This window comes from Vanacampus margaritifer, chromosome 11, assembly GCF_051991255.1.
Source record: "Vanacampus margaritifer isolate UIUO_Vmar chromosome 11, RoL_Vmar_1.0, whole genome shotgun sequence".
Classification (NCBI taxonomy): domain Eukaryota; kingdom Metazoa; phylum Chordata; class Actinopteri; order Syngnathiformes; family Syngnathidae; genus Vanacampus; species Vanacampus margaritifer.
The window spans coordinates 17,000,966-17,014,532 of NC_135442.1; the positions used below are offsets into that span (position 1 = coordinate 17,000,966).

The window sequence follows — 13,567 nt, forward strand, 5'->3', positions numbered from 1 at the left end:
AGTTTTCTTTGTTAGCTGCTTATTTATTGATGCAGTGCAAGGTTATTTACCTGGTGTCCCGCTACCACCATTAAGCCACCATGGATCACTATTAACAGTATGTGCTAACACACTGGACACTGGACTCTCTGTGTGGTCAGTGTGCATTATCAATATAACGCACATAAATAAGAACAAAGTGGAAAACGTATTACTTTCAGCACAGATTATTTTAAGTATTTGGAATACTAGCTGTGTGTATATTTGTGTTATTTGTCTCAAGTGTATGTAATTCTCGAGTGTGTGACAGTGAATGAATGAGGTATAATGTAACAATGGAGCCAAGACTAATGTGTTTTTCCTCGAGGAGTCGCTCAGGTGAACCCGCCACTGCTTCTTCTTCCATTCAAGTCATTTTCAGGCTCGGCTAAGCTAAGGAAGCTAAGCCTCTTAGGAATGCCACTACTTTTCTGACCAAGGCTAAAAGAAAGAATAATGTGGACCATTAACATTAGACCAGTTCAGCCAGAGCTTTTGCTACGGTGCATAAAATATAAATTATTTTGGTGAAACCAACCCTTGCGAACAATAGGTTAGACAAACAAAAACCAGAGAAACTGAAACTACTAGAATCACATATTTTCACACAAATGGTAGGATTTCTGACAAAAGAAACAACACACACTGTATTTAATAAAGAATCCACCCATTCTTTATGTACACATACTGTACTTATCATCAGCGTTGTAGGTAAGCTGGGGCCTATCCCAGCTGATTTTGAGTGAAAGGTACATATACATATATATATACACATATACATATATATATATATATATATATATATATATATATATATATATATATATATATATATATATATATATATATATATATATATAGATATATAGATAGTTATCAAGTCTGAATTACAGATTTACATCTATAGGCAAGCAATCTGTCGTCTTACTTATTAGGCCTGTCAACGTGTTGATGTCACATCCACCATGAAAATTAATGAGCCAAATTATATTGGCAAATAAAAGACTAGATACAAAAAAGGGAACACCAGGTATTTATCAAACTTTATAATATATGCTCTGTTTCCTCATCAATACCTTGGAATGCTACTCCGGAGGTACACTTACTTTTAAAAGAAAAAAATGAGGACCGAACTGAGCCAATTGAACTACTTTGTGGAATTTAGAATAATTTCCTAGTTAATTCTTAGCATACAGTCAGCATTACCTTATGCTATTCAGAACATTAAAAGTTCTGCGCATAAATCTGCATTTACCCTGACAGCTCTGTCTATGATCATGGCTAACATTAATATGTATACCATGTCATAGATAATAACCTATCTCGAGACATTTGGGCTGGGTCCCCCATGCCTCTGGGCCCATCCAGCTGCAGTACCCAGGGGGAAGGCGAGCTGAGAGTGAGTGAGCAGGGTCACCCTCTCCTTCTCTCATTAGTTGGCTAATGAGGCGTGCTGTGGAGCCGCTGTAGAAACATGCAGCCCATAAAACTATAATAGCTACCTTCAAGAGTCAAAACAACATTGTACTAGTATTATGTATATTATGTTTAAGTCTGTGCCTTTGCCATCAGAGGTGTGGCTCGTTATTGTTGGTCTTTTGCATGCATGCAGAGTAACAATAATGTTGCAAAAATGAAAAAAAAAGAAAAAGAAACATCCTGAGATTACTGTCAGTGCATTTGTATTGAATAGAGAAAAAAATCTCTCTCTCCATACCTTTCATTTTATGTCTCCTGTGCTCCACCTTAAAGTTGTGAAGTGTAATTTATTTCAAAGCCACTGGTGGTAAATACAAAATGATGAAAGAAAAAGTGGACTTGCTGACAGGGCTAAAGCTAGACACCCGATATTTGCGACTTAACTTCCAGAAACAGCCATTGTGACCACTGTTCTAGTATAGGAAAATGCTAACAAACTGAAAGCACAAATACTTTGATGCTAAATGTATTTACTAGAAAATGTCTAATCAGAATCTACCAATAAACATTTATGCTAAAGATTTACAAAACTCATGTTTCTTTTAAATACAGGTACTTATAAAATAGGTTTTGGCTAAATGTTGGTGTTATGTAATTATCTCCTTGAACGATAGAGAACAGAAAACAATCTGCATCTAATGTACAGCCCTTCAGAATGCAACCACTGGTGATGTGCATTTTTTGTAGCAGATTACATTTGACAGGGAAGGATTTTTTTTTTTTTAAATTTTACAAAAAATATTATTCATCATGTATTTATTGTTGTAAGAGCTCCTCTTAATTTTTTTTGTTGTTGCCATTTTTGCACTTTAATAAGGAAAAAGTACATAATATATTTGGCAGATATCGTATGGTATGCATTTGAATGATGTGTTTGAGGGTGTGTGTGTGTTGGTCCATAGTCAATTGTAAAACTATTGAACATTAGGGATGTAGCGATATCCAAACATTGCGATATGATATTATCACAATATGAACCTCACGATACGATAATGATCACAATATTGTGGGGAGGTGGGGTGCCTGGCGGGCCTGCCGTGCCCCGTTCTGCTGCGTTGGACTTGGGGCGTGGGCCGTGTTGGGGTGGGGGGCGCTCCTGGCTCCTGGGCTTGCTCTCCGGCAGGTGGCCCCTGCGGGGCCCGGGGGTTGTGCTTGCTGTGTCCTGGCCAGGGTCGCCGGCTCCCCTCTTTGGTGGAGGTTTTCATGCATGCCAGATCCACCACACCAGCATCTATCGAAATTCAAACACAATCTGCTTCTTCCTCTGGTCGTTGAATCGGTGGAAGCTGATGTCTGTGGATCTCACTCTGCTTCATCTATCCTTCCTTCCTTTCCTCAGTCTTTCCTTTGGTCTCTTGAGGTCTCCCTAATTTGTTGGAATTTAGATGTTTCTAGGGTTGGTGAAAGATTCTGGTTGGTAACACGGTGGGTAGTAGGTGATGTCTGGTCGGTGCTGGATTTCACTTTCCTTTCTTTTCTTTGATCCTTCCTCGGGTCTCCTGACAACCTCATGACTCTAGCTGGATTCTGAAGTATTCGGTTTAGGTGAACAGTATGGGATTTTCAATAGGTTTTAGGTGAATTAATGAGTACACACATGCAGGCACACATACACCCGCACATGCACATACTCACGCACATACAAAAAAAAAGAAAAAAAAAAGAGCGCAATGATGATGACATGTCGAATTGGTAAGATTACCGAATGAACAATACTGAGCTCTCTCAGGAAAAGTGGGGAAAAAACAATATTGTGGGGAGGACGGCAATATTAAAAATGGTCATGATATTGTAAAAAAAAAAAAAAGAGCTCAACTAAAAAAAAAAAAAAAAGCACAATATTGTGCTTTTGTACATAAACAATAGGGCTGCACAATACTGGAAAAATATGTGATATAGTTGTTGAATATTGCGATAGATATTGTTGCTATATATAACATGTACCTAAAGAAATAACATTTTTATTTTTATATTATTAGTTATTTAATTGTAATTACCCTAGATAATGTTCAACTATTGGTTGGTAATGCATATTTAATTTTGCATCTCACTGGTCAAATTCAGATAAAAGCATACAATTCCATATGACACTTATTGCATGTTTTTGCGATATGCATATTGCATGGGCCAATATTGTGATAGATATATTGTCCAGTTCTAATAAACAACATACAATCTCTAACACTTAATATTAAAAAAGGGCCAAAATGTGCCGTATGAAAATTAAACTGCACTAAAAAACTAACCACCAGAGGGTGCTAGAACTGCACAAATGGAAATCCACTTTTTTTTCTTCTCTTTTTTTCTTTTCTGGGAGAGATGGAAATCAACTTAACATTTTTTAACAGATATATCGCTTTTAATATTGTGACATGACGACGACAATATTGTGGCAGTTTTAATATTGCGATATTAAGATATTGCCGTTATCGTAACATCCCTATTGGACATTGTATGTTTCTGGGGTTTTTGAAAATTATAATCTTAATTTATTTCTCTATGAGCTCTGGGATATTCATTCAGCAACCATTTTGTGAATGTTTGTGCACTATCGATTTAAAATAATGTCCTATTTTTGAAAAAAAAGTGATAGAAATTTTTAAATGTTTTGTTTTCATCCGAAAATAATTGACATATTTTATTATTAAAATAATCTCGAGTTGCAGCTGTACTCTGAATTGATTGAGGATAATTGAGGATGAGAGAATATGCCTCTGAATGCTGTGATCTTCCGTTTTCATGAGTGCTGTGTTGAGCAAAATAACAGTGCCATAGTGGATGTCTGTGGTGATGTAATTCAAATTTCCATAGTTGACATGTTGTTCTTCTTTAGGGTGAATTCAGAGCGCCTCTGCTGTTAAGTAGTGCACAGCATTTTTGCTGAAATGTATCACAACACAATCAACAAAAAATTCTACACAATTGACCAAATTCTTAAGAATCAATGACTCTATTATCCCCAACCCCTAGACGATAATTTACAACAAAATCCGTTTGTTAAGATGCAAGTATAAATTGCCTTAAGACTAATGAGATATGGTATTTTTATGTACTGTATATAAAAATGACTGCCATGTTGTTAGAGCATCTCAGACGCCTGCGGTGGCTTCCCAATTGAAAACTGAAGGTGACATTCAAGAGATAAGAGCATATTGTATCGGAAATCCTCTGAGGGGGAACGCTCTTTTCTTCTGCGCTCCACTCTCTGTCTACTTAAGGCTTTCTTCTCTGTCGCTAAATCCCTAAATAAGCCTTCGCTCCATTAAATCCCATAAATGGAGGGCAGGCTTTTAGTTTAATTAATAAACAGTCAGGTGGTAACACAATCACCTCCATAGTGCATTTGATCAGGTTGAATTCACCTTAACAAAGTGTTTGCTTTATATGCGGAAGATGAAAGGTTAGGTTTTAGAATAGCCCAAATTATTTGACACCGCCACTGTATGTTTCTGTCACAGCACGGACAACAACACGGGTGGGTAATGTTGGGCAATAAAATATTACCACTGTGCCAGATTATTGCATTAGATCTTTAGAATCTAAGGAACTCTCGGCAGATTTATTATTTATTTTATTTATTTTTTATTATGGATTGACATGACAAAGCAATATAAATGTGTAAATGTGGTGACCATCATACCACAATTAATGCCTACATAGAGCTATCTACTACAATGAGGAGACTTCTCACTAGATGGCAGTGTAGTCGGATATAGTACAAACCGGATCTTATCATGTATGCAGTCCTCATAAAACAAACAACCATCCAGAAAATAACACAACATGACGGTGAGTCAATTGTGGATCTGACGCACAAGAAACCAGAAGCAGGAGTCGGTTATGGGTTCTGACTCAGATATTAACAATCATAACATTTGTGCGTGTGTATTCAGTGTGGATACATTTGTTAGATCCCGTCGTCAACATTAGGAAAGACTATATATATATATATATATATATATATATATATATATATACAGTATATATATATATGTATATAGAAATATATACAGTATATATATACATACACATGCCTTTGCAGCATGAGTCACAATTGCATTGCGTCAATGATCACTTTAGAGTTAAGGCAGTGGTTAACTTCTGACACTTTAACATTTTGACAATTATACAACAGTTAATAAAATGTATTGAGCAGTAAAATAAATTACCTGGGCCCAGTATTTAAAAAATTATAATCCAGATTAAATTAATCCAGATTTCCAAAGGATCAGAAGTTTCTATCCTGGTATTTCAATGATGAAGGCAGCTCTCAGGTATATTATGTTTAAAATACTGGTCCCTAATGATTTGTACCTTAATCTGGTTGAGCAGTGTCTCAAGGAATGAACATGATTATATTGGATACATTACATGTATGTTTTATGAAGTGGCCATCCTGATTCATTTTGGCACATTTTGTCATTTTAAGAACATTAGTAGATGTATTAGTAGTAGATGAATTAAATAAATACACTGTCACGGATATACCAATAAGAGTTATTCTCGTACAGTTAGTCACACTCATTTCTCACTATTACTCAGGTGTCAGGATTCATGTTTGCTTGCCGTTGTTATTGCTGAAGCACACAGATGCAATTTAGCAATTCTTTTTTTTTTTGGCTTGATTTGTATTTTTTAACACTTTCTCCTCTTATGACTTATCTACTTGGCCTGAGGATGTGGGTGATTGCTACACATTTTCTTACAAGCACACATACATGATTATAATCAGCACTGCACCTTAAGAGGTAAACACCTAATTCCCCGTCAATTCGGATATTTCCTGGCACAGGGTAAACATTTCCGCCTATCTCTTGCACCTCCCTCTGGCCTCATGGACATGTAGGTGCCAATGATTTGTTAGAGACATCAGCCTTTCCCATCACTGAAGCCCACCAAACCGTGATACAGATAAAGGCACAGCAACAACATCCAACGTCATCATTTCTAATGCCAAACAGCCAATTACTATGGTCTTCAGTGTGACAAGAAAAAATAAGATGTGTCACTGCAGCATATAAAAGCATCCTCATAGTACAGCGCACATTGAATTGGGCAGCATTTTATACAAGTGGCACTTCTTCTGTAAGCATTAAGGACGTTGATAAGTGTGTGGGTGTGCAGTGACGGCGCGTCACTTCTGGTTTCCTCTGCTGTCTGTCTACCACTCTGCTGCCTTCCTTTTATTAAACCTTTGGAGCAAACCTAATTTCACACGCTAAATGCATTATCCTAATCAACACTGATGAGTGTGCGTGTGTGCGCATGTGTGTGTGTGCTTTCAGTCTCACACAACAATGTGGTTTCAAATGATGTTTGTTCTAGACAACTTGCTCCCACCTCCCAAATGATAATGGATCACTATTTGTGCAGACACGTGAGAGTGATGAAGGCACCTCTCAGGCACGGCTTCTCGCCATTTCACTTCCAACATGTCATATTAGAAGTGGCACGGGAAGCTGATAATGTGGGACTACCCAGGAGGCCAAAGTCCCTCTGCCACAATCCCCACCCCACCCAAGTAAGTTGTAGAAATGCCTGAAATCAAGAGAAATGGGCTGTCAGTACTACTTACGGATCTAGTCAGCTGGCCTCTGGTCAGAATACAAATAATGATAGATGTTGTTAGTTAAGTGACTTACTAATGATCTACAGGTAGGTCACCGGAGCCTCTAAACTCCTACAAATCAAACAATCCATTTTTTTTTGTCCAAAATTTTAGAAAGAATCTGTAAGGAGTCATGCAACTAACCTACACATTGGTCATACACTCTGACAGACTGTAATAATCTCAGTGAGCATTTAAATTATTAACTCACTTTTTGTGTATGTGTGTGTTTTTTGTTTTGTTTTTTCTTTTTGGTCATACGAAGCATAAAGGCTAGGAAAAGTAACCATAAACATATAACTACTTTGAAGCGCCGTTTATTGCAGGGGATATGCTCCAGAGCCACATGTGAAGAAACGTGATTTGAAGAGACTATATTTTTTTGTTCTTAGTTTTATCCCTCCTATACAGCACATTAAAACACATTTAAACTTGGCAAAACACATGTCTTAGAAGTATAAGACTTCGCAGGAGAATATCGGTGCCTGTTGGCGCCTTTTCGGCAGCATGCTTGAACCAGCATTGATTTTAATTGGGGGAATGTCATGCTTGTGTTTTTTTCACAGCCCCATTTTGAACATTGGAGATGTCTGCGCTGTTGGACAGTCTACGTTGGTGCGGCTGAATGGATGGCTGATGGAGCAGAAGATTAGGAGAGACAAGCGTCAACGCGGAACGCAGAGGTGGATGTGAGATGTGGAGAGGAATAAGTTTGGTCCGCATTGTTGGCAGGAAGTTGGATTCATTCCCAGTGAGGGTTGGACTCCACCAAGACTGCCCTATGTTACAGATTTTGTCCATAACCTTTATGGACAAACAACAGAGAACAAGGTTTGGTTTCGGTTTTTAACCGACTGCAACGAGAGAGGAAGATTTCTTTACCTAAAAGTGCGTTCAGAAATACACTTTAAGCACACTCTGCTCCACTCTGACCAGTGGTGTAGTGGTCCTTGTAGAAGTGGGTATACGCTACCTAAATTTTCATCATTTTATTTTTAGTTAGTCCAGAAAAACGTCCTGTTTTACAAACAGAGACATGTAAGGAAAAATCCGTAATTTCTACTTGCTCACAATAATAGAATTATCATGACTTGGTTACGAGCAGGTTGCAATTATTACTGGTAACACAAGCAAGCCCGAATTAACGTAAAATGTACTGGTATTTATCATGAGACGAGAGAATATTTAGTGAACAATGAACAAAAATACCGAAAAACAGTCACTATGAGCCCTCAATAATGTTTTAGGCCGAACCTTAAAGTATTTGTCCTCATTCTTGTGTTTTAACTTACTTTAGAATCAACTACCAGCCTAGCTACTACAAAACTAAACTTGATTATGTACTAGTGTTTAACCGGTGGCGCCCTCTCCAGGGATTGAACCCACACTGTGAGCAAGTCTCCGGTGTATGAGCACAAAGTGCATCCGTTGAGCTAAAACGCCGGGTTCACTGTCACAGCTCAGGACAGTATTTAAAGGATTAGTTTCCCCGGGACGAACTGACCAACTCTGCCGCCGATTGGCTCATCAGTCCTCATGCCTAAAGTTAGCTAATCTAATCAGCGAAGGCAAGGGGTACTAGCCAATTAGTGGCAAAGGAGGTTGGGCCATGGATTCACCATCCTTGAATAAAAAAATGGGTAATCCTCCTATATATTACTAAACGGTGCGCATCAGGGGTGGATTTAAAAATGTATATACGCAGTACTGACTGAAAAATAAGTGGGCATACGTCATATACCCGCGTAAACCATAGGCTACACCACTGACTGACCACTGGAAACTTGAGGCTCTGGGCGATCCACGTTAGGCAATACAGATGGAAGCGCTTCCAGAACAAGGTGTTGATTGGATGCATTCAGAGCTTGTGTTGTCTTAACCTGGAAGACGTTCTTCTTTGTGCTACCTCGTCGACTGCTAATGCAGCGGCGTAGAAGAAGTAGTAGAAGCTATGGTTGGATTTTGCTTCCTGTCTTGTGTTAAATGAAGCCTAGCTTGATGTTGAGAATAAATAGAGAGCATAGGTACAATCCAACATGGAGTGAGTTGCCATGGCTGGAGTGCGACATATTGCTACTCTACAGGGCAAGGACTGACTTGTTTAGACAGAAATAAAAGCAACAGCTGTTTAAGTGCCTTTTACAACACGCATGTACTTCTTGCAGTCTGTTCTGCAGGTGCTTTTACGAAGTCAACCTTTGCTTCGCATTCAGCTCTTGAGTCATGAGGTGATTCTGCAAATACCTGCAGCCAAACAGGCTTTTTGGCCCTCCAAGGTGTGCATTTTTAATAGGGCATGACTCACAGAGATAGCCTTTCTACTGAGGTTGCAGGAATGTACTTACAGCATGATGCTGACCTATTACACTTACAAATAAAAAAAAGAAAAGAAAATCACAAGTTGCATCAGCCAAACTTCTCTTCAGTTCTTATGTTGTGAATATAGCTATGGGTTGGCGTGGATGATAGGAAGCTTGTGCACAGTGCAGTGGCGGATGTACTGTATATAATGATCATGAATAACTGTTATTGGAGATTATATTTTGCTGCTGTAGAATAAAACTATAAAAATAATAACACTTAGCTTTAGCCTTAGCAAACAATATCGAAAAATGACCTGATAAATGGCTCAATGGCAGCATGCATAATTGTGCACGTAAGCTTTATTGCTTCAAGCTCGACTGCACACTTGAATTTCCATTTCAATGTGCCGTACTTGCACACATAGATAAACACATACGCACACGCATGCATTGTATGCTTCAGGTCTCGTCACGGGTGAGAGCATTGTACAATGACATCCAAGACAGGGTGACATGTTTGACAGTTTTTTTCCAACTAATATTCAAAGCATGTATGGAGCAAGAAGGAGGACATAAGATGTTAGGGAAAGATTTCCTGTAACATCCAAACATATCAGCCAATGGCTACCATTTTATAAATTATATTTACCACACGAAATGTTCCCTGTCATTAGAGCCAAAATCCATTGACTTAAATTAAGTAATGTGTTTGTTTATGTAGTTTACCACCACTTGCTCTGAATCATTTTAAATGCATTTATAGACATGCTATATGTAGTAATAATCTAGCAATGCACTATTGTGCATTAATCTCATACTGTAGTGGTATATTGAGGTATACATCTTCAAGGTTTATTACCAGGGGTGCACATAAACAGTGCACAGGTGCGCATGTGTTCTGAAAACAGTCATATACGCCAGATTCAATTGCCTCAGTGCACATTTGCGTTCCAAATGTATTGCAGCAAGGGACGTCTGTAATTGCATCAATGACTTCAAGCAGAGCAGCCCTTGGAAAAATCAAGTTAGCAGCTGCAATGGTTGATTCCTATGGTCAACTTCAGAATAAAAGACTAATAAAGACTACTAAGACTACATCAATGTTCAAGACCATTACTTGAGAAGCTTTTATTTTGAAGTGGCCATCATGGCATGGACAACAAAGGTCATGGTGGCCATCTTAAATTTGTTGTCTCTTACGGAAAGTGCTAGCTAGACTTGAGCGGTACATGTCGGCTGTGGCCGAGCGGCTGAATGTGGGTACGATAACAACGGGACAGTCATCTAGGTCTCGTTAAGTCACGGCTTTGACACTCTGTCAAAATACATCCTCACATGAAATTGGCCTGTGTTACAAAAGCGATTGGGCAGAACTGTGCTAAAACAGCTGAAGCTGCCATGTGGAAAAACTCAAATGGTTGCCAAAATCCACACCAACATGCTAACTTAAATGTGTGAAATATAAATGTAATGTCTTCCTTTTATAAAGCAGTAAATTGTATTGCCACTTATGTGGCCCTAGTAGAGTTTGTTATAAAAATTAAAATTTAAAACTGCATGGTGAAAAAATGTTTTAGTTACAGTCAATCAAAATGGTGTATCGCCACATAACATTAAATACCGATTTAATCAACATTCACACAAAAACATGTCTACAGTGTGCAAAGTTTTTTTTCTATATTTTTAAAATGTGCTGACATTATAAGCATAATTAGCTCTGCCCACTTGCTCAATTATCTGGAGATGAGGAAAGGGCGAGAAAGGCCCTACCCACATGTGAATACATTATTCAGTCCTGTCACTCTTCCCAAGCTGGCATCAGAGAAGCACTTAAATAAAATATTGCAGTGAATGGGAAATGGCAGAAAGAACAGTGGGAAGAGAATATTGTATGTTATGTTTGTGCTCATTAAGTAAAAATGTGATCAAACTCCTTACCTGTTTGAGTTTTTTCAAGTCTTCATCCAGCTCAAGATTGTCCAGTATAACTGCCACAAAAAGACTGAGCAGAATCTAGAAAGCCAAAAAGGGAGTGGAGGGAGAAAATGAACACATGATTTTACAATGTGAGTTTTTTTTTTTTCAAAAGCACAATCAGCCTCCGTAATTTAGGCCCAAGCCTACGGTGAGCCTGTAAAAAAACGCACAAGAAGTCATGCCAGACAGATTCCAGAAGTCTGTTATTTGGGTTTGAAGTGGCCATTTCGGGTCATTGTCGCCATTTCTAGGGGTCCTTCAAAATAATTAATTCGATTTGCTGCTCGCTCCATCCTCAAAGACATCCTGTCTGTCTGGGATGAGGAGTTGTGAGTCATCAGGACACTTCCCAATATTAGGAGGACAAACACTAAAATGTCAGCACTTCTCACGTCTCCAACTGATTGGCTGTAAAGCTCGAGGAAGCATAACAGGGTGATGAAGCAGTAACTAATTAAATGCCTAAAGATAAGAAAACAATTCATGGAGCTTGCTCGCCATTTGTTTGCTTTTATGCTGCTTACAAATAATGTTCATTCAAATTAAATGTCACCCTTGTTTTCCTATGTAATTTTTTTTTTGGTCAAGTCTGCTTTAGTGGACTCTTTTTTATAGTTAGGAACTTATTGGAACATTTAAAAGCATTTTGGATTTCAATATTAATAGGGAAAACAAATTGAAACTCAGATTAATGTGAAGGTTTACAAGTTTGATACTACACTTCTGAGCTCACTTAAGGTTTAACTACAGGTTTAACTACATGCCAACTACAGGTTATTCATAGAGTGGCTGTAAATAATGATTAATTTAGTAATACATTTTGACTATATTTTTTCTCTTAAATTGATTATGATCCAGTTACTGGTTAAAGCTTGGACCATGAATGTAGATCACTGTTTTCCAGTCAAAGTAAAAATGGATGTTCCATATGTCTGTAGTGTATATATGTGTATTTTGTTCAAACACAAAGATAATCAGTCCGCTTTCATGGAGGTCTACGCAAATCAGAAAATATTTACTTTCGTTAGGCTGAAATCAGAAGATTTGGACAATTTTAAGGTAAACGATTGTTCTGAATGATTAACCATTATCAAAACAGTTTGATCATTGATTCATTTTGACACCTCTAATCTTTTGTTTGTTTGTTTTGACTTTGTTATCAACTTTAAATTACAGCAGCACATTAATAGTCTTACCAGGGTAGCAAACAGATGGTAGAGAATAAAGTAAATGGCCACGACTGGAGCCCACATGTGACCTACTGCGACCAGGGTCTGGTCCATGACATCTACCCAGCCCTCCTGCGTCAAGATCTGGAACATGGACATGAATGCCTACAGGGACGGAAGATAAGGTAGAAGGTGAGAGTGTGAAGAGGCTGGAGGGCAACACAAGGTGAAGATGTAATGCATATAATGCATCTTGCTAACCACTTTTTCCACCCTGCCATTGTGAGATTTAGAAGCATAATCATCGACTGCACGTAGAGGTCAGAGAAAGCTAGGACACTGATGCACGCCTGCACTTTCTTCTTCACCGACAAATAGCAACCTCAACTCCCCGCTACTCGCATTCTTACTCCCACAGTCCAATCATGGCAAATAATGATACAACCTACAGGTCTGCCAGCACAGGAGAGATACTAACATGACAAACGTGTGGGTGTGAGCCACACAGAACAGACAATATTTCAGTGGCTTCTGTTTATCCGCAAACAGTCTTGATAAGTGAAATAATATAGAGTATTAAAAACAAAACTCTTAAAAAATTAAGATTGTCATATTCCTGAATTTGCTTTCATTGTTATTTTACCTCAAAAAAGATAAATAAAAAATTGAGACACAACTGATAGAATAAGTAAAAACATTAAAGAAAAAAAAGGTCACAATTTCACAAGAAAAAAAGGCATATATTTGGAAACATAAGAGGAAAAACATCCTAATTACAAGAAACCAAAACGTTTTAATGAAGTTATAATTTCATATGGAAAGACTTCATTCTCAGAAAATATAATTAGAATTACAACAAAGGGCCAAAAACAACACTGAAGTAAAAATATATACTGGTAGAAAGTTATGCTTTGACGAGAGAAACTTATAAATTGTGAGAATACATTTCTAAGGTTACAGGAATAAAGTCATAATTACAAGAATTAAGTCAAATATTTAAAGTTAATATAAAG

General features: G+C 37.9%; 1 protein-coding gene across 5 annotated transcripts in view; it reads right to left on the reverse strand.

The window, feature by feature from the left end:
* Positions 1-13,567, reverse strand: part of nalcn (sodium leak channel, non-selective) — an 81,102-nt gene that overhangs the window by 28,569 nt on the left and 38,966 nt on the right. For all 5 annotated transcript variants that reach the window (XR_013295995.1, XM_077580519.1, XM_077580518.1 and 2 more), the window contains 2 exons: positions 12,582-12,719; positions 11,347-11,421 (listed from right to left, as the gene is read on the reverse strand). Coding sequence is in view for 4 of the 5 variants with exons in the window: in XM_077580519.1 (XP_077436645.1) it covers positions 11,347-11,421; positions 12,582-12,719 (213 nt within the window). In the remaining variant the exon portion in view is untranslated. The remainder of the gene's footprint in view (positions 1-11,346; positions 11,422-12,581; positions 12,720-13,567) is intronic.